Source organism: Hyperolius riggenbachi, chromosome 10 (assembly GCF_040937935.1).
Source record: "Hyperolius riggenbachi isolate aHypRig1 chromosome 10, aHypRig1.pri, whole genome shotgun sequence".
Lineage (NCBI taxonomy): Eukaryota > Metazoa > Chordata > Amphibia > Anura > Hyperoliidae > Hyperolius > Hyperolius riggenbachi.
This window is the reverse complement of record NC_090655.1, coordinates 281,766,968-281,794,795: the sequence shown is the minus strand read 5'-3', so window position 1 is coordinate 281,794,795 and position 27,828 is coordinate 281,766,968. Positions and strand designations below refer to the sequence as shown.

At 45.7% G+C, this 27,828-nt stretch overlaps 1 protein-coding gene across 1 annotated transcript in view; it reads right to left on the bottom strand.

Moving 5' to 3' along the window:
- LOC137537252 (uncharacterized) overlaps window positions 1-27,828 on the bottom strand; it is a 1,269,057-nt gene that overhangs the window by 1,197,284 nt on the left and 43,945 nt on the right. Inside the window, exons 9-10 of the mRNA XM_068259342.1 lie at window positions 16,909-17,067; window positions 7,279-8,815 (exon numbers count right to left, since the gene is read on the bottom strand). Of these exons, the coding sequence (XP_068115443.1) occupies window positions 7,279-8,815; window positions 16,909-17,067 (1,696 nt within the window). The remainder of the gene's footprint in view (window positions 1-7,278; window positions 8,816-16,908; window positions 17,068-27,828) is intronic.

The window sequence follows — 27,828 nt, the reverse complement described above, 5'->3', positions numbered from 1 at the left end:
TTGAGCCTTTGCCATCCAGGTGTTCTTATTTTTAATATGTTTTTAATTCTTTCATAACATTATACTAATAAAGGCTATTTTTGATTTGACTTATTCAGTTGTGGTGCAGTTCTTAACCTCCTGGGCGATACAATAATACCGCCAGGGGGCGGTGCAGCACATTTTTTTTTCAATCATGTAGCTAGCCTAGTGCTAGCTACATGATAGCCGCTGTGCAGCGGCATACCCACACCCCCTCCGATCGCCTCAAGCGATCAGAGCAAACAGGAAATCCCGTTCAGAATGGGATTTCTTGTTTGGCTTCCCCCGTCGCTGTGGCGACGATCGGGATGACGTCATCGGCGTCAACGACATCGTGACGTCAGAGGGAGTCCCGATCCACCCCTCAGTGCTGCCTGGCACTGATTGGCCAGGCTGCGCGCGGGGTCTGGGGGGGCGCGACACAGCGGGTAGCGGTGAATCAGCGTGGAGCGGCAGCGATCGGTATATTATCACGCAGCTAGTACAGTGCTAGCTGCGTGCAACAAAAAAAATGTATGCAAATCGGCCCACCAGGGCCTGAGAAATCCTCAGCGGTGGCTTACCCCGAGCTCAGCTCGGGATTATCGCCCAGAGGGTTAAAGGGCCAACTTGTTCTTTGTTTGCAATACAATGTGGTGTCACTTACACCTTCTTATCACCATTGTTTCCTCATGTCACTCATATGTCCCTTGTAATGTACATTTATCACTCTCTTGTGTGGCCAGTAGAGCTTTGTCACCCCAACTGTGACCAATCTGTGTACAGTAATGTACAGTGACCATTATCAGCTTTTTACAGGCCGGTAACACTAAGTCACCCCTACTGTGACCAAACTGTGTACAGTAATGTATAGTGCCCATTATCAGCTTATTACAGGCCAGTAACACTAAGTCACCCCTACTGTGACCAATCTGTGTACAGTAATGTACAGTGACCATTTCCGCTTATTACAGGCTGGTAACACTAAGTCACCCCTACTGTGACCAATCTGTGTACAGTAATGTACAGTGACCATTATCAGCTTATTACAGGCCGGTAACACTAAGTCACCCCCTACTGTGACCAATCTGTGTACAGTAATGTACAGTGACCATTATCAGCTTTTTACAGGCTGGTAACACTAAGTCACCCCTACTGTGACCAATCTGTGTACAGTAATGTACAGTGACCATTATCAGCTTTTTACAGGCCAGTAACACTAAGTCACCCCTACTGTGACCAATCTGTGTACAGTAATGTACAGTGACCATTATCAGCTTATTACAGGCCAGTAACACTAAGTCACCCCCTACTGTGACCAATCTGTGTACAGTAATTTACAGTGACCATTATCAGCTTATTACAGGCCGGTAACACTAAATCACTCCCTACTGTGACCAATCTGTGTACAGTAATGTACAGTGACCATTATCAGCTTATTACAGGGCAGTAACACTAAGTCACCCCTACTGTGACCAATCTGTGTACAGTAATGTACAGTGACCATCAGCTTATTACAGGCCAGTAACACTAAGTCACCCCTACAGTGACCAATCTGTGTACAGTAATGTACAGTGACCATTATCAGCTTATTACAGGTCAGTAACACTAAGTCACCCCTAATGTGACCAATCTGTGTGCAGTAATGTACAACGACCATTGTCAGCTTATTACAGGCCGGTAACACTGTCACCCCTACTGTGACCAATCTGTGTACAGTAATGTACAGTGACCATTATCAGCTTATTACAGGCCGGAAACACTAAGCCAGCTCCTTTACTGTGACCAATCTGTGTACAGTGACCATTATCAGCTTATTACAGGCCGATAACACTAAGTCACCCCTACTGTGACCAATCTGTGTACAGTAATGTACAGTGACCATTATCAGCTTATTACAGGCCAGTAGCACTAAGTCACCCCTACTGTGACCAATCTGTGTACAGTAATGTACAGTGACCATTATCAGCTTATTACAGGCCGGTAACACTAAGTCACCCCTACTGTGACCAATCTGTGTACAGTAATGTACAGTGACCATTATCAGCTTATTACAGGCTGGTAACACTAAGTTACCCCCCACTGTGACCAATCTGTGTACAGTAATGTACAGTGACCATTATCAGCTTATTACAGGCCGGTAACACTAAGTCACCCCCTACTGTGACCAATCTGTGTACAGTAATGTACAGTGACCATTATCAGCTTATTACAGCCCAGTAACACTAAGTCACCCCTACTGTGACCAATCTGTGTACAGTAATGTACAGTGACCATTATCAGCTTATTACAGGCCGGTAACACTAAGTCACCCCCTACTGTGACCAATCTGTGTACAGTAATGTACAGTGACCATTATCAGCTTATTACAGGCTGGTAACACTAAGTTACCCCCCACTGTGACCAATCTGTGTACAGTAATGTACAGTGACCATTATCAGCTTATTACAGGCCGGTAACACTAAGTCACCCCCTACTGTGACCAATCTGTGTATAGTAATGTACAGTGACCATTATCAGCTTATTACAGGCCGGTAACACTAAGTCACTCCATACTGTGACCAATCTGTGTACAGTAATGTACAGTGACCATTAGCAGCTTATTACAGGCTGGTAACACTAAGTCACCCCCTACTGTGACCAATCTGTGTACAGTAATGTACAGTGACCATTATCAGCTTATTACAGGCCGGTAACACTAAGTCACCCCCTACTGTGACCATTCTGTGTACAGTAATGTACAGTGACCATAGTCAGCTTATTACAGGCTGGTAACACTAAGTCACCCCCTACTGTGACCAATCTGTGTACAGTAATGTACAGTGACCATAGTCAGCTTATTACAGGCTGGTAACACTAAGTCACCCCTACTGTGACCAATCTGTGTACAGTAATGTACAGTGACCATTATCAGCTTATTACAGGCCAGTAACACTAAGTCACCCCCTACTGTGACCAATCTGTGTACGGTTATTTACAGTGACCATTATCAGCTTATTACAGGCCGGTAACACTAAATCACTCCCTACTGTGACCAATCTGTGTACAGTAATGTACAGTGACCATCAGCTTATTACAGGCCAGTAACACTAAGTCACCCCTACAGTGACCAATCTGTGTACAGTAATGTACAGTGACCATTATCAGCTTATTACAGGTCAGCAACACTAAGTCACCCCTAATGTGACCAATCTGTGTACAGTAATGTACAACGACCATTATCAGCTTATTACAGGCCGGTAACACTGTCACCCCTACTGTGACCAATCTGTGTACAGTAATGTACAGTGACCATTATCAGCTTTTTACAGGCCGGAAACACTAAGCCAGCTCCCTACTGTGACTAATCTGTGTACAGTAATGTACAGTGACCATTATCAGCTTATTACAGGCCGATAACACTTAGTCACCCCTACTGTGACCAATCTGTGTACAGTAATGTACAGTGACCATTGTCAGCTTATTACAGGCCAGTAGCACTAAGTCACCCCTACTGTGACCAATCTGTGTACAGTAATGTACAGTGACCATTATCAGCTTATTACAGGCCGGTAACACTAAGTCACCCCCTACTGTGACCAATCTGTGTACAGTAATGTACAGTGACCATTATCAGCTTATTACAGGCCGGTAACACTAAGTCACCCCCTACTGTGACCAATCTGTGTACAGTAATGTACAGTGACCATTATCAGCTTATTACAGGCCGGTAACACTAAGTCACTCCATACTGTGACCAATCTGTGTACAGTAATGTACAGTGACCATTATCAGCTTTTTACAGGCTGGTAACACTAAGTCACCCCCTACTGTGAACAATCTGTGTACAGTAATGTACAGTGACCATTATCAGCTTTTTACAGGCCGGTAACACTAAGTCACCCCCTACTGTGACCAATCTGTGTACAGTAATGTACAGTGACCATTATCAGCTTATTACAGGCCAGTAACACTAAGTCACCCCTACTGTGACCAATCTGTGTACAGTAATGTACAGTGACCATTATCAGCTTATTACAGGCCAGTAATACTAAGTCACCCCTACTGTGACCAATGTGTGTACAGTAATGTACAGCGACCATTATCAGCTTATTACAGGCCAGTAATACTAAGTCACCCCTACTGTGACCAATCTGTGTACAGTAATGTACAGTGACCATTATCAGCTTATTACAGGCCGGTAACACTAAGTCACCTCTACTGTGACCAATCTGTGTACAGTAATGTACAGTGATCATTATCAGCTTATTACTGGTCAGTAACACTAAGTCACCCCTACTGTGACCAATCTGTGTACAGTAATGTACAGTGACCATTATCAGCTTAATACAGGCCAGTAACACTAAGTCACCCCTACTGTGACCAATCTGTGTACAGTAATGTACAGTGACCATTATCAGCTTATTACAGGCCGGTAACAGTAAGTCACCCCTACTGTGACCAATCTGTGTACAGTAATGTACAGTGACCATTATCAGCTTATTACAGGCTGGTAACACTGAGTCACCCCATACTGGGCCCAATCTGTGTACAGTAATGTACAGTGACCATTATCAGCTTATTACAGGCTGGTAACACTAAGTCATCCCTACTGTGACCAATGTGTGTACAGTAATGTACAGTGACCATTATCAGCTTATTACAGGCCGGTAACACTAAGTCACCCCTACTGTGACCAATCTGTGTACAGTAATGTACAGCGACCATTATCAGCTTATTACAGGTCAGTAACACTAAGTCACCCCTACTGTGACCAATCTGTGTACAGTAATGTACAGCGACCATTATCAGCTTATTACAGGTCAGTAACACTAAGTCACCCCCTACTGTGACCAATCTGTGTACAGTAATGTACAGTGACCATTATCAGCTTATTACAGGCCAGTAACACTGTCACCCCTACTGTAACCAATCTGTGTACAGTAATGTACAGTGACCATTATCAGCTTATTACAGGCCAGTAACACTGTCACCCCTACTGTGACCAATCTGTATACAGTAATGTACAGTAACCATTATCAGCTTATTACAGGCCGGTAACACTAAGTCACCCCCACTGTGACCAATCTGTGTACAGTAATGTACAGTGACCATTATCAGCTTATTACAGGCCGGTAACACTAAGTCACCCCTACTGTGACCAACCTGTGTACAGTAATGTACAGTGACCATTATCAGCTTATTACAGGCCGGTAACACTAAGTCACCCCTACTGTGACCAATATGTGTACAGTAATGTACAGTAACCATTATCAGCTTATTACAGGCCGGTAACACTAAGTCACCCCTACTGTGACCAATCTGTGTACAGTAATGTACAGTGACCATTATCAGCTTATTACAGGCCAGTAACACTAAGTCACCCCCTACTGTGACCAATCTGTGTACAGTAATGTACAGTGACCATTATCAGCTTATTACAGGCCGGTAACACTAAGTCACCCCTACTGTGAACAATCTATGTACAGTGATGTATAGTGACCATTATCAGCATATTACAGGCCAGTAACACTAAGTCACGCCCTACTGTGACCAATCTGTGTACAGTAATGTACAGTGACCATTATCAGCTTATTACAGGCCGGTAACACTAAGTCACCCCTACTGTGACCAATCTGTGTACAGTAATGTACAGTGACCATTATCAGCTTATTACAGGCTGGTACACTAAGTCACCCCCTACTGTGACCATTCTGTGTACAGTAATGTACAGTGACCATTATCAGCTTATTACAGGCCAGTAACACTAAGTCACCCCCCTACTGTGACCAATCTGTGTACAGTAATGTACAGTGACCATTATCAGCTTATTACAGGCCAGTAACACTAAGTCACCAATCTGTGTACTGTAATGCACGGTTACCATAATCAGTTTATCACAGAACACAAACACTAAGGCCTCAATTCATAGAGCACAGTGCCTTTAAATGTAAAGTGCTCAGTAAATCACCACATTCGGTATTTTAGACTCTTGTGTGATAATTCATAACAATGTTCACAGGTGCGGTAGATGTTCAGTAATTTACCAGCTTCAGTAGACAAAACTCTGTGCAGAGATAGCATTACGTTAGTAAGAGCAGCACGGTGGCGTAGTGGTTAGCGCTCTCGCCTTGCAGTGCCGGGTCTCTGGTTCGAATCCCAGCCAGGTCAACATCTGCAAAGAGTTTCTATGTTCTCCCCATGTCTGTGTGGGTTTCCTCTGGGCACTGCAGTTTCCTCCCACATCCCAAAAACATACAGATAAGTTAGTTGGCTTCCCCCTAAATTGACCCTAGATTACAATAAATACACTACACAATACATACAGTACACAGACAAACAACAATGGTAGGGATTTGATTGTGAGCTGCTCTGAGGGACAGTTAAGTGACAACATACTCTGTACAGCCTTGCGGAAGATGTTGGCACAATATAAATACTAAATAATAAATTATAATAAGAGGCATCCTGACATCCCTTTAGGTGTACATGTTTTGCTATACTGTGTTATACTGCCCACTCTGAATCTGTCTATTAGTCTTTCTTAACATTTTATTTATTTGCCACAGCTTACAGTACATGAACTTCCCGGAGACTTTACACACGCCCTGCTTAGATGATTTCCCCACTAGCTACTCTGCATCTTCAAACAGGAACTGAAGAGGTTAAACGTCTGAAAGGAGACAGGGGAAACTTCTTTTATTCCGTTCTCTCTGCTCACTGCCTGGGGGTAGAAAAGCTGCACCCGCTGGAGGAGGCTTCATGTCCTATAAAAATGCATCATCCCAACTTGCAGGAGACAGGAGCTGTTTCTATTGGCTTCTGCTCCTGTCAGTCATAGCTTAGCCCTCTCTGATTGTCTGAGTCATGCTGGCTTCCCACAGTATCACAGTCTCCGCTCTCATCTCGCCACACCAGAGGTGACGGTAATAATTTCAGGCTTTTACCGCATGATCTATCCTTTATGAATTGACATTTACTGACGTGTGTTGAGGTATTTACTGCACAAGTCAGTAATTTACCTCGCTGCTCGGTAACTTCAACTTTTCATGCGGTAACAGCCTTTATAAATCAACATTTTCCCAAGTGCTCGGTAAAGTCAGCTGTTTTCTGCATTACCGAATGTGCTAATACTTTATGAATCAACCCCTAAGTGTCTTATGAGACAATTTCAAGAATAATTGTTTTAGATGACAAAAATCTAACATGAGTATTTAGTACAACCTCTAATATGGCCAGTCTGTGAGCAGTGACATGGTCATAACAACTAAGAAAAGATATGTAATATGGTTTACTCACTTGTTTTGTTCTCTGATAAAGTGTCCTCTATAGTTGTCCCCATCATGTCACCCTCCTCCATAGACTGCTGATCACCTCTCACATACGTCTCTTCTTCTTCCTCTTTACTGGTCCTCATCATGTCCCCCTCCTCCATAGACTGCTGATCACTCCTCACATACGTCTCTTCTTCTTCCTCTTTACTTGTCCTCTTCATGTCACCCTCCTCCACAGACTGCTGATCACTCCTCGCATACGTCTCTTCTTCCTCTTTACTTGTCCTCTTCATGTCACCCTCCCCCACAGACTGCTGATCACTCCTCGCATACGTCTCTTCTTCCTCTTTACTTGTCCTCATCATGTCACCCTCCTCCATAGACTGCTGATCACTCCTCATATATGTCTCTTCTTCTTCCTCTTTACTTGTCCTCATCATGTCACCCTCCTCCATAGACTGCTGATCACTCCTCACATACATCTCTTCTTCTTCCTCTTTACTTGTCCTCATCATGTCACCCTCCTCCATAGACTGCTGATCACTCCTCACATATGTCTCTTCTTCTTCCTCTTTACTTGTCCTCATCATGTCACCCTCCTCCATAGACTGCTGATCACTCCTCACATACGTCTCTTCTTCCTCTTTACTTGTCCCCATCATGCCTCCCTCCTCCATAGACTGCTGATCACTCCTCACATACATCTCTTCTTCCTCTTTACTGGTCCTCATCATGTCCCCCTCCTCCATAGACTGCTGATCACTCCTCACATACGTCTCTTCTTCTTCCTCTTTACTTGTCCTCTTCATGTCACCCTCCTCCACAGACTGCTGATCACTCCTCGCATACGTCTCTTCTTCCTCTTTACTTGTCCTCTTCATGTCACCCTCCCCCACAGACTGCTGATCACTCCTCGCATACGTCTCTTCTTCCTCTTTACTTGTCCTCATCATGTCACCCTCCTCCATAGACTGCTGATCACTCCTCATATATGTCTCTTCTTCTTCCTCTTTACTTGTCCTCATCATGTCACCCTCCTCCATAGACTGCTGATCACTCCTCACATACATCTCTTCTTCTTCCTCTTTACTTGTCCTCATCATGTCACCCTCCTCCATAGACTGCTGATCACTCCTCACATATGTCTCTTCTTCTTCCTCTTTACTTGTCCTCATCATGTCACCCTCCTCCATAGACTGCTGATCACTCCTCACATACGTCTCTTCTTCCTCTTTACTTGTCCCCATCATGCCTCCCTCCTCCATAGACTGCTGATCACTCCTCACATACATCTCTTCTTCCTCTTTAATTGTCCTCATCATGTCACCCTCCTCCATAGACTGCTGATCACTCCTCACATACATCTCTTCTTCTTCCTCTTTACTTGTCCTCATCATGTCACCCTCCTCCATAGACTGCCGATCACTCCTCACATACGTCTCTTCTTCCTCTTTAATTGTCCTCATCATGTCACCCTCCTCCACAGACTGCTTATTACTCCTCACATACATCTCTTCTTCTTCCTCTTTAAACACAGCGCTTACATGTATCAGTTCACCACCCTAAGTGCACAAAATGAGAGGAAATGTAAACACATAACGGCATTCACAGAAGGAAACAAAGTCATACAGTACAGAGTCACTGATGACCCTCATCTGACCTACCTGATAATGGTGGGGGGTAGTGGGAACTTCTTGTAGACATGGGGGACACAGGGAGGACATGGCTATACTGGGGGAGACATGGCATTACTGGGGTGGGGGACATTACATAGTGGAGGATAATGCAATGCTGGGGACACAGGGGGCATAGCTATACTGGGGGAGACATGGCATTACTGGGGTGGGGGACATTACATAGTGGAGGATAATGGCAATGCTGGGGGACACAGGGGGACATGGCTATACTGGGGGAGACATGGCATTACTGGGGTGGGGGACATTACATAGTGGAGGATAATGGAGATGCTGGGGGACACAGGGGGAACATGGCTATACTGGGGGAGAAATGGCATTACTGGGGTGGGGACGTTTCATACTGGGGGAGAATGGTAATGCTCGGGGACACAGGGGGACATGGCTATACTGGGGGAGAAATGACATTACTGGGGTGGGGGACATTACATACTGGAGGATAATGGCAATGCTTGGGGACACAGAGGGGGACATGGCTATACTGGGAAAGAAATGGCATTACTGGGGTGGGGACATTACATACTGGAGGATAATGGCAATGCTGGGGGACACAGGGGGGCATGGCTATACTGGGGGAGAAATGGCATTACTGGGGTGGGGGACATTACATACTGGAGGATAATGGCAATGCTGGGGACACAGGGGGACATGGCTATACTGGGGGAGAAATGGCATTACTGTGGTGGGGGACATTACATACTGGAGGATAATGGCAATGCTGGGGGACACAGGGGGGGGACATGGCTATACTGGGCGAGAAATGGCATTACTGGGGTAGGGGACATTACATACTGGAGGATAATGGCAATGCTGGGGGACACAGGGGGGGCATGGCTATACTGGGGGAGAAATGGCATTACTGGGGTGGGGGACATTACATACTGGAGGATAATGGCAATGCTGGGGGACACAGGGTGACATGGCTATACTGGGGAAGAAATGGCATTACTGGGGTGGGGGACATTACATACTGGAGGATAATGGCAATGCTGGGGGACACGGGGGGGACATGGCTATACTGGGGGAGAAATGGCATTACTGGGGTGGGGGACATTACATACTGGAGGATAATGGCAATGCTGGGGGACACAGGGGGGGGACATGGCTATACTGGGCGAGAAATGGCATTACTGGGGTAGGGGACATTACATACTGGAGGATAATGGCAATGCTGGGGGACACAGGGGGGGCATGGCTATACTGGGGGAGAAATGGCATTACTGGGGTGGGGGACATTACATACTGGAGGATAATGGCAATGCTGGGGACACAGGGGGGGGCATGGCTATACTGGGGGAGAAATGGCATTACTGGGGTGGGGGACATTACATACTGGAGGATAATGGCAATGCTGGGGGACACAGGGGGGACATGGCTATACTGGGGGAGAAATGGCATTACTGGGGTGGGGGACATTATATACTGGAAGATAATGGCAATGCTGGGGAACACAGGGGAGGACATGGCTATACTGGGGGAGAAATGGCATTACTGGGCTGCCAGGCGACTGGCCCTGTTTACAAGGAAATTAATATGGCAGCCTCCATATCACTCTCACCTCGGGTTCACTTTAACATACTCCGTAAATTTGATGATCCTAGCATGTACGGGGGCTTTGTGATTAACTGCTAAGTTGGTGTTATTCCTCTATATAATTTTGCCCCAAAATATTTTCAAAATATTGTAAGGTGAAATTTAATATTCATTCGCTTCAGTTCTGCAAAAAAGATTAGTAAATGAAAATGGACCAATTTAGATGAAATCAAACAAACAATGTGCCTGCTCTTCCCTATTCATAGGCTTAGATATACAGTGTATACAGATATACAGTGCTCAGCATTAATGAGTACACCCCCTTTAAAAAGTATGAATTTAATCTGTAGCTTAGCTACTTGAGCTACCGAGCTGATTGAAATCTAAGCCCTGTTTTGGTGATTACCTGGCTGGCAGGGCGTAGATTTAGCCGCCGCTGTGCACTTCCGCCGTTTCCGTTGCTCCTGCCGATCTCGCCGCTTATTCCCTGCAGCTCACTGCCTTTGCCTAGCTCTATGATGGCAGAGCCCTGTGAGCGGGTCAGGAGCCTATTTCATTGGCTCCTGGCCGTGTCTATCAATGTAAGCAACTCCCACTGGCTTACATTGAAAGACAGTGTCCGGAGCCAATGAAAGCAGCTCCTGACCGGCTCACAGGAACTCTGCCATCATAGAGACGGCAGAGTGGGTGGCCCAGGTTCCCGATGTGCGGCTGTGATGGTGGTTGCGGCAGGTATCTGCGACAATTCGGTGGGATTCGGCCATTCCTGTACCGGCAATCTCAAGTCCTTAAGGGGGCAGAGACCGCTGGTACTTAAGTGGTTAATGAACAATAGAACAATTTCCAAAATGTTCACAAGGCTGAGTTTTATTGAACGCTTGTTTAACTCCATTACATGAAATTAAGGTTAATAATACAACTTTGAGCACAAAATATTCAGTTTTACTCAAATTAGTTGAATGAATACACCCCACAACAAAAACTACTACATCATCTAGTATTTTGTATGACCACCATTATCTTTAAGGACAGCACCAAATCTTCTAGGCATGGAATGAACAAGTTGGTGACATATTGCAACATCCATTCTTCAAGAATAACCTCTCTTAGAGCCTGATTGCTGGATGGAGAGTGAAGCTCAACTTGTCGCTTCAGAATTCCCCACAGGTGTTTGATTGGGTTCAGATCAGGAGACATATTTGGCCATTCACTCACCTTCACCCTGTTCTTCTTCAGAAAAGCAACAGTATCTTTAGATGTGTGTTTTGAATCATTGTCGCGTTGGAAAAGTGCACAACAACCAAGTGCACGGAGTTATGGCGGCATCTTCTCCTTCAGTATAGAGCAGTACATTGTTGATTTCATGATACCATCAATGAAATGCAGCTCCCCAACACCAGCAGCATTCATGCAGCCCCACATAAGGACACTACCACCATCATGTTTCACTGTAGGCACAATGCATTTTTCTTTGAAATCCTCACCTTTATGACACCATAAAGTTTTTTAAACCATTAGTTCCAAAAACAGGGATCTTTGTCTCATCACTCCAGAGTATAGAGTCCCAGTAGTCTTCATCTTTTTCAGCATGGGCCCTAGCAAATTCTAGGCGTGCTTTTTTTGTGCCTGGGCTTTAGGACAGGCTTCCTTCAAGGACGATACCCATGCATGCCATTCCTCTGCAGTGTGTGCCGTATGGTGTCATGGGAAACGGTCACTCCAGTTTGGCTTTCTACTGCTTTAGCTAACAGCAGTGAACTTGCATGGCGATTGTCTTCAACCCTTCTCATCAGAAGACGCTCCTGGGAGATGTTAACTTCCGTGGACAGCCTGGACGTCTCTGTAATGCTGGGTAAACACGTTGCGATTTCCCGCGCGATTCGCGGGATCGATTTGATTATTTCCAACATGTTCGATCGGGCTTCGATGGCCGTCGATTTTGCATATTAAGTATGCAAAATCGACGGCTGTATCCATCGAAACCTGATCGAACATGTTGGAAATAATTGAAACGATTGAATCAATCCCGCGAATCACGCGGGAAATCACAACGTGTGTACCCAGCATAAGATGGATGCACTTTCATCTTTCTTACATTTTTATATATTTTGCTACATTATTTTGACTGTTATGTAAAGCTTTGCTGATCTTCTTGCAGCCCTCACCTTTTTTGTGTAAAGTAATGAATTCCTTTATCAGATTTTTTGATATTTCTCTTCGATGTGGAGCCATTGCTGACAGCATGACATGGGAAGGGCTTTTCTTTGTTAAAGGGACCCTTAAGGCAGGAATAAAAAAAAATCAGTTTTACTTGCCTGGGGCTTCTACCAGCCCCCTGCAGCGGTCCCGTGCCCTCGCAGTCACTCACGGAGCCTCCAGTTCCCCACCGCCAGCTAGTAGAACCCCCAGAAAAGTTAAACTGATTTTTTATTCCTGGCTTAAAGAGACTCAAAGATGAAATAATTGCTGTATTTTTACTTACCTGGGGCTTCCTCCAGCCCCATAAGCATGGATGTGTCCCTCGCCATCCTGCTCAGCGCAGCCGCTCTCCCGCAGTCAACCCCCGGTAAGCAGCTCACTTAGACTCAGTCTCCCTGAGTGACATCAGCCGGGGCCTTCTGTACTTACATTACATATGCATTTCACTGTCCATGTTTGAATTTCACAGAATTTTTATAAAGTATTTGCAGAGAATGATGCTCCTGACAGACTCAGTCTGCCTGAGTGACATCAGCCGGGGCCTTCTGTACTTGCGGAGAAGATTAGCCGCTTAGCGGGGAAGATTGCGGCTGAAGATTGCAGAGCTGAGGAGGACAGCGAGGGATACATCTGTGCTTATAGGGCTGGAGGAATCGCCAGGTAAGTAAAAAAAAAAAAAATTGTAGTGAGACTCATCTCTGAGTCGCTTTAAAGAGGAACTTCAGCCTAAACAAGCATACTGTCATTAAGTTTTATTAGTTATGTTAATTAAAATAAATAGATAATCTCTTACCCACCCTGTTTTAAAAGAACAGGGGAATGTTTGTGATTTCATGGGGGCAGCCATCTTTTTCATGGGGCAGCCATCTTTTTGGTTGAAAGGAGGTGACAAGGAGCAGGAGACACAGTTCCAACTGTCCTGTGTGCTGATCACCCCACTTCCAGCCGAACGTGCTAGGCTTCAAATTTCAAATTCAACATTTTAAAAAATGCACCAAAACAGCAGAAGGAGAACAACAACATCAGAAATCCCATCATGCTTTGCACAGCATCAGGGGAAAAATGCCCGGGCAGTTTTCTTCTGTGCAGCTAAAAATGATGCTTGGGTAAGAAAAACAAAGTTCTGATGCTGTGTAACTGTTAAAGAAACACCAAGCCCTTTCAGTTCTGCTGAGTAGATTTTTAGTCTGGAGGTTCACTTTAAGTGTCCCTTTAAGTAATGCCCTTTTATTGTCACCTGTCTGCTGGACGCCTCCTAAATGAATCTTGTAGTCTTTAGGGCTCAGCCACACTAAAAGCGCTTTTCTGAGCGCTTTGTGTAATTGATTCGCACTTTCTGAGCGCTTTTTAAAAATCACTCACATTCACTTTCATTAAAATCATGGTAAAAATCGTGTATTGGAAAAATCGCAACAATTTTTACAGCGATTTTAATGAAAGCGATTGGGAGCAATTTATAAAAAGCGCTAATCAATCACAAGCGCTCAGAAAAGCGCTTATAGGGTGGCTGAGCCCTAAGTGTGGCTTTTCTCCAGAGGCTATAATTGGGGTGTCCTCATTTTTGCGACATGGGCATGAATGAATTTGTTAGGAAAATCACTTTTTTGTGTGTGCAAATAACAAATCTTGTTTGCAATCAATGGCCACATTTGTGGGAGGATTTTGTAGAACAGTATCTGATAGAAAATGTTAATACTGAAAGGAAAATAAAGGTTTTCTGACAGATGTAGTGGGGTGTACTCATTTATGCTGAGCACTGTATATATTACCCTGTCAGTGTACTCTGCTGCACGGTCATATGTTTTGTGCATTGCGATGCAGTGGGGGTGGGGCATCACACCACACCGAACACGCTGGAGACTTCGGAGCAGACGGCGCCACCATAGGCTGTAACTACGGCTATAGAAGGCACAGGGAGTAACTTCAGCGCCGTCAGAAGACAGAGCTGAAGTTGTTTTTAAAACAATAATTCGGCCTCCAGCAATCGCTGGAAGCCGAATTATTTCATTCCCCACCATCCATGGCGGGCTGGAGGGGGAATAGTAATTAACGCGGCCGGGACTTGTGCAGAAGCAGGATCAGCCATATACCGGCTGTGTCCTGCGCCCAATTCTACCGGCGCCGCTCTCTCTCGCACGCCACCACACACCTAAAGTGTATAACCAGGGATAGAAGAAACAGCAAACTGGCACTAAATGCAGCAGGGATGAATCAAAAACCACATTGGCCTTACCGTACCTACAGCAAAACAGTCCACAGATTCCAAGCCAAAAGGAAAAAAGATGGGCTGAGCTGCATAAAATACCCTTTATTGTGGCTGGGTAGACACAATGGTTACTGCAGTGGGGGAAAGGAGATGTCTGATAGCCGTTTCGCAGGGAGGAACCCTGCTTCATCAGAGACTGTCTCTGATGAAGCAGGGTTAATCCCTGCAAAACAGCTGTCAAACATCTCCTTTCCTTCCGCTGCTGTAACCATTGTGTCTACCCAGCCACAATAGAGGGTATTTTATGCAGCTCAGCCCATCTTTTTTCCTTTTGGCTTGTAAAGTGTATAACCAGCCTTAGGCTGCTTTCACAGTAAGACATTACAGGCGCACGTTACAGCAGCCTGTAACGCAGCCCAACTCACAGCAATGAAAAATCAATGGGCTGTTCACAGTGCCCACGTTGCGTTACATTGTAACGCTGCATGTTCTATGAAAGTGCAGCATGCTGTGTGTTCTTAGACTGTTTGCACATGCTCACTATTGTGTTTTTATTTTATTTTTTTGAGGAGGGGAGAGTCCGCTATTGGTAGCCACATGGCTAATTAATATTCACTGCACTGCCGCGTAGTGATGGGAAGTTCTGCCGGACTTCCCATCACTTCTGCAGTGTTTTCTTCCTGGAGCGGCCGCTGATTGGCTGGCGGTACCACGTGATGCGGAGTGTTCCGATCACGTGGTCCCCGCAAAGTATGAGACAAAAAAGGCGCACCAACAGCCGCACAATGCGGCTCACTCTGGCATCCTCCTCCAACACCACCAGGCATTGCGTTAGGGGCACGTTATGCGACCATAACGTCTTGGTGGGAAAGAGGCCTTAAAGGAATACTATCGATGTATGCATTTATTTTTAAATGCTGTATGTTGTAGCACACATTAGGGCAAGTACTAGGAGCAATTTGATTCCTCACACAGCTGTTCCTCTCAGCTGTAAAATCCTCCGTCAGTTTTGGCGTCAGTGTTGGATACAAAATGTATCTAATACTGAGCTCCCAGAGGGCTAGACCATGTCTCTGCAAAGGGGAGATGCTATCAACTCCTCAGTTTATAGTTTAATTATCACCTTGCTGAAAGAATCTTGTTGATATGGTGGTAAGGGGTTAAAGATTCTAGCAATGTGCGTTTATCTTTGCTTCTCTTGACTGATAAAGATACTAATAATGCTAATTGTAGACAGTGGTCTGCCCCTCTCAGCAGCTTGTAAAGTGGATGCAGCCTGGAGTGAATCACCACAAGCAGGCAGCCAGTCTGAGTGTAAACACAGACTAGTGTTATAGCTAGTTATATTCCAGCAATATTCTAGCTCATTTAGTTACCTGTTACCACCTCAGATCAGCCTATTTCTCCTCATGTCTGCTGCATGCTGTGAGTGACACAGTGAAATATATTTGTGAGCTGTGTGACAGAGTAACCAAGCAGCTCAGGGTGACCCAAACTACTATGAGCTGTGTGAGAAATGAATTTTTAATCATGGATAGTGAGAGAGAGACCTGGGTGAATAAATAAAGTGCCCCTAGCACTAGTGGTAATGTGTACACTAATCTAGAGTATTAAAAAAAAAAGTCGTTTCAATCGATAGTACTCCTTTAAAGTACACATGAAATGAGAAGTATACGGAGGCAATAATAATTATTTCCTGTTAAGCAATGCCAGTTGCCTGGCTGTCCTGCTAATCTATTTGGCTGCAGTAGTGTCTGAATCACACACCTGAAACAAGCAAGCAGCAAATCTAGTCACACTTCAGTCAGAGCACCTGATCTGCAGCATTCTTGTTCAGGGGCTATGGATAAATGTATGAGAGGCAGGGGATCAGCAGGACAGCCAGGTAATCTGCATTGCAAAAGAGGAAATAAATATATCAGCCTCCATATCGCTGTCACTTCAGGTATATATTATAGTGTGCTATAGTGCCCACTAGTAGTAGAAGGTGCTGGGGTGCGAATGATAAAGGAATCAGGCTTACCTGTAACAATGGAATGTAATGATTGGGCACCTCTGCATCTGCCATGGCTCTGTGTACAGCACACACACCCTCAAGGACTTCTGGGTAATGGCAGCCAGTGGGTGGTGGCATCATGACATCATACATGCATATGTGAGGCTGTGGTCGCCATTTTGGCGACTGGCAAGAGGTACCCATACATAGTGCTATCTGCCCTTACTATGTAGAGTCATGTAGTGTGGGCAGTTATCAGATATATAGGAGTTTTATACCTCTGTATACTGGTAAATATTCAGATCACAATTATGTGGTGAACATAAGGCTACAAAATACACAAACGTAATTAAATATAACTCTGCTGCCATCTAGTGGTCAGTTGTCAGAATTGGAAGTAAAAAATGTCTGAGGCAAAACTTTATATAAAACACCTTTACCTGTCCGTGGCTCCGTAATGTGGAGGAGAAAAAAACGCCTATAGATGACCTCTGCAGGCAGAAGTAGTTGTGTACTAAAAAGTCTTTACATGTCTGTAGCATATGGATGTGAAACACCCATAGATGTCCATAACAGACTAAAGGTGGCCACACACTAAACCAGGGCCGGGCCGAGGCATAGGCTGGAGAGGCTCCAGCCTCAGGGCGCAGTGTAGGAGGGGACGCACAATTCATTCAGCTGTCATTCCTAATTGTATATGAAGCAGAAAGAAATAAGAAAAGGGGATACATAGCAGTGACTGCAAGCCAGATAACTAGATATTAAGGTGTTGGGGAGGTTGTGGGCCCTGTGGCCCTCTTAGTCTAATAGCAATCAGTGTGTGACAGCTGGGGTGGGAGGGATGGAGGGGCGCACTTTGGTGTCTCAGCCTTGGGTGCTGGAGGACCTTGTCCCTGCTCTGCACTAAACAATAAAATGATCCAATACAGAAATTCGATAAAAATGATTGTTTTTATAGAATTTTTTTATTTTTTATTTGTTCAAGAGATCTGATCAAATTTCCATTTCCGGAAGTGGTGGATTTTTCTCATCAATATTTATGAAATTTGAATGGTGTAGGGTAGATTGTCAATTTCTTGAATTATAGATGCATTTTTTTTTTACAGTTTTCAAACTTTTTTTAATAATTGGGAAATAAATTAAACACGTGTGATACATTAGTCAGATTTCTGAAATGTTACAATCAATCAGAAAAATGGATTGTACTCCGTGAATTGAAAAAAGAAATATATGAAACGTTTTTTGAATGCAGTAAACAGGAAGTGCTTGCGGTGGTATACATGATGCAGATTAGTGTACAGTAGTGCAGAACATAGCGATACCATTGGGGGAAAGCACAATAATATACAGAGTAGCATATTGCTTATACTGTATGGTTACTGACATTATGGAAGGTAAGAACATGCACATTCTTCTATCAAAAATAGTAGCCATGATATACAGGATTTTCTCAAATAATTAGCATACTGTGATAAAGTTCATTATTTTCTGTAATGTGCTGATAAACATTAGACTTTCCTATATTTTAGATTAAAATACACACAACTGAAGTAGTTCAAGCCTTTTATTGGTTTAATATTGATGATTTTGGAATACAGCTCATGAAAACCCAAAATTCCTATCTCAAAATATTAGCATATTTCATCCGACCAATAAAAGAAAAGTGTTTTTAATACAAAAGAAGTCAACCTTCAAATAATTATGTTCAGTTATGCACTCAATACTTGGTCGGGAATCCTTTTGCAGAAATGACTGCTTCAATGCGGCGTGGCATGGAGGCAATCAGCCTGTGGCACTGCTCAGGTGTTATGGAGGCCCAGGATGCTTCGATAGCGGCCTTAAGCTCATCCAGAGTGTTGGGTCTTGCATCTCTCAACTTTCTCTTCACAATATCCCATAGATTCTCTATGGGGGTTCAGGTCAGGAGAGTTGGCAGGCCAATTGAGCACAGTAATACCATGGTCAGTAAACCATTTACCAGTGGTTTTGGCACTGTGAGCAGGTGCCAGGTCGTGCTGAAAAATGAAATCTTCATCTCCATAAAGCTTTTCAGCAGATGGAAGCATGAAGTGCTCCAAAATCTCTTGATAGCTAGCTGCATTGACCCTGCCCTTGATAAAACACAGTGGACCAACACCAGCAGCTGACATGGCACCCCAGACCATCACTGACTGTGGGTACTTGACACTGGACTTCAGGCATTTTGGCATTTCCCTCTCCCCAGTCTTCCTCCAGACTCTGGCACCTTGATTTCCGAATGACATGTACAAGTTGCGTTCATCCGGAAAAAGTACTTTGGACCACTGAGCAACAGTCCAGTGCTGCTTCTCCGTAGCCCAGGGCAGGCGCTTCTGCCGCTGTTTCTGGTTCAAAAGTGGGTTCATGCTTCCATCTGCTGAAAAGCTTTATGGAGATGAAGATTTCATTTTTCAGCACGACCTGGCACCTGCTCACAGTGCCAAAACCACTGGTAAATGGTTTACTGACCATGGTATTACTGTGCTCAATTGGCCTGCCAACTCTCCTGACTAGAGATGTCGCGAACCTCCGATTTTCGGTTCGCGAACCGGGTTCGCAAACTTCCGCGGAAGGTTCGGTTCGCGGAAAAGTTCGCGAACCGCAATAGACTTCAATGGGGAGGCGAACTTTGAAAAATAGAAAAAATTATGCTGGCCACAAAAGTGATGGAAAAGATGTTTCAAGGGGTCTAACACCTGGAGGGGGGCATGGCGGAGTGGGATACATGCCAAAAGTCCCATAGAAAAATCTGGATGTGACGCAAAGCAGCGTTTTAAGGGCAGAAATCACATTGAATGATAAATTGCAGGCCGAACGTGCTTTAAAACATCTTGCATGTGTATACATCAATCAGGGACTGTAATTAGAGTTCTGCTTCACACTGACACACCAAACTCACTGTGTAACGCACCGCAAACAGCTGTTTGTGTAGTGACGGCCATGCTTGACTACTGCGCAACATGGCGAGATTGCTCTTCTTCACTCAGTGAGGTCAGGTAATGTGTGACTTCCTTCTCAACTTTCCATGGCATTGTTAAAAAGCTTACGTTTTGTTTTTAAATTACATTTTCTACTTGCCGTGTACTTGTTCAGTACCGCCACAATGAGAATCCTGTGGAGGCGGGCAAGTCTGCCATTGTGACCCCGGGTAATGGCCGGGGAATGAGAGGTTGGAATCCGGTGTGGAGCCTGAGCAACGGCTACCACTACACATCCAAGGAGGGCAGCGGGCAGGCATGCACGCCCGCCCGCCCCAAGGTAGTGACCAAAAATAACAATACAGGAGGAGGACTTTCAAGGCCCTGCTGTGTATTTGAAATGAATGTACTTTAAATCCTTGAACGAGAACCAGTTATGGCAGGGGCAAAGATGACACCACATTCCTTTCACGAGAATCATATGGAGGCGGGCAAGTCTGTCATTTGTGACCCCGGGTAATGGCCGGGGAATGAGGGATGGAATCCGGTGTGGAGCCTGAGAAACGGCTACCATTACACATCCAAGGAGGGCAGCGGGCAGGCATGCAATACAGGACTTTGAGGCCCTAATTGTAATGAATCAACTTTAAATCCTTTTAACGGGAATCCGTTATGGAGGGCAAGCCTGCCATTGTCACCGCGGGGAATGAAGGTTGGATTCCGGCCCAAAGTAGGAGCCTGCTGAGACCCATGCTGTAGCTGCCCTGACCGTGCTTTGCAGACCAGGCATCTGTGGTCAGATGGACCCTTGAGCCAGCGGAAGACAAACCAAGTTGAAAGCATTTGCCAAGAATGTTTTACGGAGGGCAAGTTTTTTTGCCCTTTTTTTAAATTGTTTGAAAATGATAGATGGTTGTATTTTTAAATTGTTTGAAAGTTTAGATGGTTGTATTGCGTTCCGGAGTTGGAGCCTGATCAACGGCTACCACCACACATCCAGGCAAGGAGGGAGGCAGGCAGGCATGCACGCCCGCCCGCCCCGAGGTAGTGACCAAAAATAACAATACAGGACTCAGGAGGACCTTTTGCGGCCCTAATTGTAATGAATCAACTTTAAATCCTTTAACGGGAATCCGTTATGGAGGGCAAGTCTGCCATTGTCACCGCGGGGAATGAAGGTTGGATTCCAGCCCGAAGTGGGAGCCTGCTGAGACCCATGCTGTAGCTGCCCTGACCGTGCTTTGCAGACCAGGCATCTGTGGTCAGATGGACCCTTGACCCAGCGGAAGACAAACCAAGTCGAAAGCATTTGCCAAGAATGTTTGATGGAGGGCAAGTTTTGTTGCCCTTTTTTTAAATTGTTTGAAAATGTAGATGGTTGTATTTTTAAATTGTTTGAAACTTTAGATGGTTGTATTTTTAAATTGTTTGAAACTTTAGATGGTTGTATTTTTAAATTGTTTAAAAGTGTATCCATTCTTCCTCCCCCCAGCCACGAACAATACCATGGGAACGTGGAGCAGCAGAAGCCCCCTGTGACGGCTGCCGCGGTTGTTCTCCGCGGCTTGTCTTTTGAGGGGTGCTGCTTTTCCTCAGGTGTTCTTGCCATAGCTGTTTGTGCCTTCTCTCCAGGTGCCTTCGTAAGGCACTTGTCCCTACGTGACAGTTGGCCTTTCCACGGCTCAATTTTTGCTGGCAGAGACAACAGATGGCTTTGCTCCGATCTGAGACACACACGTTAAAAAATTTCCAAACCGCTGAGCCACCCTGGGCTGATGGCGCTACGGTGGCATCAGCAGCTGACGTTGAAGGGCATGTTGGCTGTCTGGCCATAGCTGGCGATACATGGCGCCGGACACTGCCCCCAGCTGTTTCTGAGGACGAGCTCCCTCTGCTTCTATCATGGAGTCGTCTCCTCCTAGTCCTCTCTGACTCATCCTCTGAACTGTCCCCCTGGTCATCTCCTCTACCGGGAACATATGTGGTATCCGTATAATCGTCATCATAATCCTCCTGGCCAGCTGCATTTTCCTCAGACACCTCCTCACGATTTTGGGAAGTGATGGCACGTGCCTTCTTCTGAGCACTGTATTTTGGGCCAGGTCCGCACGAAATCACAGCAACACCACCTCGTACAGACCTGCCGGTGCCTGGTGGCCTTACTCTGGGTCTGCCTCTACCTCTTCCTCTACCTGGTTTGTCCATTTTGTCCATCTCCGGGGGATGCTAGGTATATGCAGTGAGCTGGGTTCACTCAACACAACAGGTAGTAGGATGCAGTGAGCTGGGTTCACTGAACATTAAAGGTACTAGGATGCAGTGAGGTGGGTTCACTCAACACAACAGGTAGTAGGATGCAGTGAGCTGGGTTCACTCAACACAACAGGTAGTAGGTATATGCAGTGAGCTGGGTTCACTCAACACAACAGCTAGTAGGTATATGCAGTGAGCTGGGTTCACTCAACACAACAGCTAGTAGGTATATGCAGTGAGCTGGGTTCACTCAACACAACTTGTAGTAGGTATATGCAGTGAGCTGGGTTCACTCAACACAACAGCTAGTAGGTATATGCAGTGAGCTGGGTTCACTCAACACAACAGGTAGTAGGTATATGCAGTGAGCTGGGTTCACTCAACACAACAGCTAGTAGGTATATGCAGTGAGCTGGGTTCACTCAACACAACATGTAGTAGGTATATGCAGTGAGCTGGGTTCATTCAACACAACAGCTAGTAGGTATATGCAGTGAGCTGGGTTCACTCAACACAAAGCTAGGTATATGCAGTGATGAGGTGGGTTAAGTAAACACAACAGGTAGTAGGTATATGCAGTGAGCTGGGTTCACTCAACACAACATGTAGTAGGTATATGCAGTGAGCTGGGTTCACTCAACACAACAGGTAGTAAGTATATGCAGTGAGCTGGGTTCACTCAACACAAAGCTAGGTATATGCAGTGATGAGGTGGGTTAAGTAAACACAACAGGTAGTGGGTATATGCAGTGAGCTGGGTTCACTCAACACAACAAGTAGTGGGTATATGCAGTGATCTGGGTTCACTCAACACAACAGGTAGTAGGTATATGCAGTGAGCTGGGTTCACTCAACACAACAGGTAGTAGGTATATGCAGTGAGCTGGGTTCACTCAACACAACAGGTAGTAGGTATATGCAGTGAGCTGGGTTCACTCAACACAACAGCTAGTAGGTATATGCAGTGAGCTGGGTTCACTCAACACAACATGTAGTAGGTATATGCAGTGAGCTGGGTTCACTCAACACAACAGCTAGTAGGTATATGCAGTGAGCTGGGTTCACTCAACACAACAGCTAGTAGGTATATGCAGTGAGCTGGGTTCACTCAACACAACAGCTAGTAGGTATATGCAGTGAGCTGGGTTCACTCAACACAACAGCTAGTAGGTATATGCAGTGAGCTGGGTTCACTCAACACAACAGCTAGTAGGTATATGCAGTGAGCTGGGTTCACTCAACACAAAGCTAGGTATATGCAGTGATGAGGTGGGTTAAGTAAACACAACAGGTAGTAGGTATATGCAGTGAGCTGGGTTCACTCAACACAACATGTAGTAGGTATATGCAGTGAGCTGGGTTCACTCAACACAACAGGTAGTAGGTATATGCAGTGAGCTAGGTTCACTCAACACAAAGCTAGGTATATGCAGTGATGAGGTGGGTTAAGTAAACACAACAGGTAGTAGGTATATGCAGTGAGCTGGGTTCACTCAACACAACAGGTAGTAGGTATATGCAGTGAGCTGGGTTCACTCAACACAACAGGTAGTAGGTATATGCAGTGAGCTGGGTTCACTCAACACAACAGGTAGTAGGTATATGCAGTGAGCTGGGTTCACTCAACACAACAGGTAGTAGGTATATGCAGTGAGCTGGGTTCACTCAACACAACAGGTAGTAGGTATATGCAGTGAGCTGGGTTCACTCAACACAACATGTAGTAGGTATATGCAGTGAGCTGGGATAACTCAACACAACAGCTAGTAGGTATATGCAGTGAGCTGGGTTCACTCAACACAACAGCTAGTAGGTATATGCAGTGAGCTGGGTTCACTCAACACAACAGCTAGTAGGTATATGCAGTGAGCTGGGTTCACTCAACACAACAGCTAGTAGGTATATGCAGTGAGCTGGGTTCACTCAACACAACAGGTAGTTATGTGCAGTGATGAGGTGGGTTAAGTAAACACAACAGGTAGTAGGTATATGCAGTGAGCTGGGTTCACTCAACACAACAGGTAGTAGGTATATGCAGTGAGCTGGGTTTACTCAACACAACAGGTAGTTATGTGCAGTGATGAGGTGGGTTAAGTATACACAACAGGTAGTAGGTATATGCAGTGAGCTGGGTTCACTCAACACTACAGGTAGTTATGTGCAGTGATGAGGTGGGTTAAGTAAACACAACAGGTAGTAGGTATATGCAGTGAGCTGGGTTCACTCAACACAACAGGTAGTAGGTATATGCAGTGAGCTGGGTTTACTCAACACTACAGGTAGTTATGTGCAGTGATGAGGTGGGTTAAGTATACACAACAGGTAGTAGGTATATGCAGTGAGCTGGGTTCACTCAACACTACAGGTAGTTATGTGCAGTGATGAGGTGGGTTAAGTAAACACAACAGGTAGTAGGTATATGCAGTGAGCTGGGTTCACTCAACACAACAGGTAGTAGGTATATGCAGTGAGCTGGGTTTACTCAACACAACAGGTAGTTATGTGCAGTGATGAGGTGGGTTAAGTATACACAACAGCTAGTAGGTATATGCAGTGAGCTGGGTTCACTCAACACAACAGGTAGTTATGTGCAGTGATGAGGTGGGTTAAGTTAGAGTGACCATATTTTTGTGGGTCCAACCTGGGACGGGGGGGGGGGGGGGGGCGGCGCGCGCAGCGCGCCGCGGCGAAAAGTGGGAAGGAGTGAGGAGCACGCAGCGGCGAAGACTGGGGGAGGGGGCCGAAAAAATGGGCGTGGCCATGACATTGTATGGGCGGAGCTAACGTAATGATGTAACAGCGAGGCATAAGAAAGCAGTGTTTACTCCATGATGTGGACAAACGAGACTTTGCATCATGGGTGTGCAGAAACTGTGTGATGCTAATAGTATACCGTAACCACAAAGCAGCAAACATAGCCATCTATGACCATTAAATAATAAATGCAGTAACAGTTACCCCGGACACCAGAAAATAAACGCAATAGGCAACATGTCAGTATAAAATAAATGCAATGCGGGCAAACATGTCAGTACAAAATAAACGCAATGCGGGCAACATGTCAGTACAAAATAAACGCACTGCGGGCAAACATTTCACCAGAAAAGAAACGCACTGCGGCCAAACATTTCACCAGAAAAGAAACGCACTGCGGGCAAACATTTCACCAGAAAAGAAACGCACTGCGGCCAAACATTTCACCAGAAAAGAAACGCAATGCGGGCAAACATTTCGCCAGAAAAGAAACGCACTGCGGGCAAACATTTCGCCAGAAAAGAAACGCAATGCGGGCAAACATTTCGCCAGAAAAGAAACGCACTGCGGGCAAACATTTCACCAGAAAAGAAACGCACTGCGGCCAAACATTTCACCAGAAAAGAAACGCAATGCGGCAAACATTTCGCCAGAAAAGAAACGCACTGCGGGCAAACATTTCGCCAGAAAAGAAACGCACTGCAGGCAAACATTTCGCCAGAAAAGAAACAATGCGGGCAAACAATAACATTTCACTAGAAAAGAAACAATGCGGGCAAACATTTCACCAGAAAAGAAACAATGCGGGCAAACATTTCACCAGAAAAGAAACAATGCGGGCAAACATTTCACCTGGAAAAGAAACAATGCGGGCAAACATTTCACCTGGAAAAGAAACAATGCGGGCAAGCATTTGACCTGGAAAAGAAACAATGCGGGCAAACATTTCACCTGGAAAAGAAACAATGCGGGCAAACATTTCACCTGGAAAAGAAACAATGCGGGCAAACATTTCACCTGGAAAAGAAAGCATTTACTCACCTGGCAGAAGTGTCCGGCCTCTGGCGCGCTGCTCCGTCCCGGGACCGTCTTCCTCCTCCTGCTCTTCTCTCCCGCGCTGACAGGGCTACGGCAAGATGGCGCCCGAAGCCCTGTACTAGTGACACAAATAGGTCTCCAGTACAGGGCTTCGGCAGCCATCTTGCCGTAGCCCTGCTCGCCTGCCGGTGTCGGAAACAGACACCGGAAGAGGAGGCTGGAGCGGGGCTGCGGGCAATGAACTGGCACGGCGTCTATAGACGCCGCTGCCAGTTCATTGAGGAGAGAGTGGCCAGAGTCCCGAGGCCGGGACGTCCCGCTGCTGAAAGCGGGACGTTTCCCGGGACCTCATTAAGCCTGGGACAGCGGACCCCGAATCCGGGACGTGTCCCGGGCAATCCGGGACGTCTGGTCACTCTAGTTAAGTAAACACAACAGGTAGTAGGTATATGCAGTGAGCTGGGTTCACTCAACACAACAGGTAGTAGGTATATGCAGTGAGCTGGGTTTACTCAACACAACAGGTAGTTATGTGCAGTGATGAGGTGGGTTAAGTATACACAACAGGTAGTAGGTATATGCAGTGAGCTGGGTTCACTCAACACTACAGGTAGTTATGTGCAGTGATGAGGTGGGTTAAGTAAACACAACAGGTAGTAGTAGGATGCAGTGAGCTGGGTTCACTCAACACAAAGCTAGGTATATGCAGTGATGAGGTGGGTTAAGTAAACACAACAGGTACTGGGGTATATGCAGTACTGGGTAGTACAATGTGCAGCTCCCTGTCACACACACAGGCAGTCAGTCACTGAATGTGCTGGGCTGCTGGCAGTGGCACACACACACTATCAATTAGCAAGGCTGTGCATACAACAAAAGTGTCAGTTTGACACACAGTAAAAAAAAAAAGTACAGGATGAGCTCTGAAAAGAGCTAGGGTGCTATAAAAGCAATAACAATCAGCCAGGAGCAAACTAAGCAGCCAAGAACCTAACTAATCTGTCCCTAGAAGAACAAGTCTGCAGCAGCTGTCCCTTTCCTCTCTCTAGCAGGCACACGAGTGAGTGTAATGGCCGCCGGACCCTGCCTTATATAAAGGGGGGGTGGGGCTCCTGGGCTTACTGTAGCCTGAATGGCTACAATGTGCCTGCTGACTGTGATGCAGAGGGTCAAAGTTGACCCTCATAGTGCATTATGGGGCGAATCAAACTTCCGGAAAAGTTCGCCTGGTGCAGGCGAACGCGAACCACCAATGTTCGCCTGGAACCGTTCGCCGGCGAACGGTTCGCTACATCTCTACTCCTGACCTGAACCCCATAGAGAATCTGTGGGATATTGTGAAGAGAAAGTTGAGAGACACAAGACCCAACACTCTGGATGCGAAGCATCCTGGGCCTCCATAACACCTGAGCAGTGCCACAGGCTGATTGCCTCCATGCCACGCCGCTAGGGTTGCTCATTTGGATATCGCGTAATTGATATTTTCGCAATTCCGGCCGGAAATTACGTTTCCGCATCGGAATGTGGAACGCGGAAATTGTAGTATGCAGAAAGGGAATTCCGCGGAATTTCCGCGATACCGGCAAAACGGTATTTTTAAGCCAATCATTGCATTCGGAATGAATGAACCAATCGGGCAACTGCCGGAATGCGGAAATCCGCAGAATTGCTGAACAAATAGGGCTGCTTAAAAAAGATAGACCAATCATACGTTAGCAACCATTTCCTAGCGACCTATCACAGCTTATCCCACCCATCTATATATATATAAAATCGTATGTATGTATGTGTGTGTGTATGTATGTGCCGCGATCACGCGAAAACGGCTTGACCGATTTGAACAAAACTCGGTACACAGATCCCTTGCTACCTGGGATGATATGTTCTGGGGGTCTCGCGGCCCCCCTGCACATGTGGGCGGAGCTACAAACAGCCAATCAGATTTCACCCATTCAAGTCAATGGAA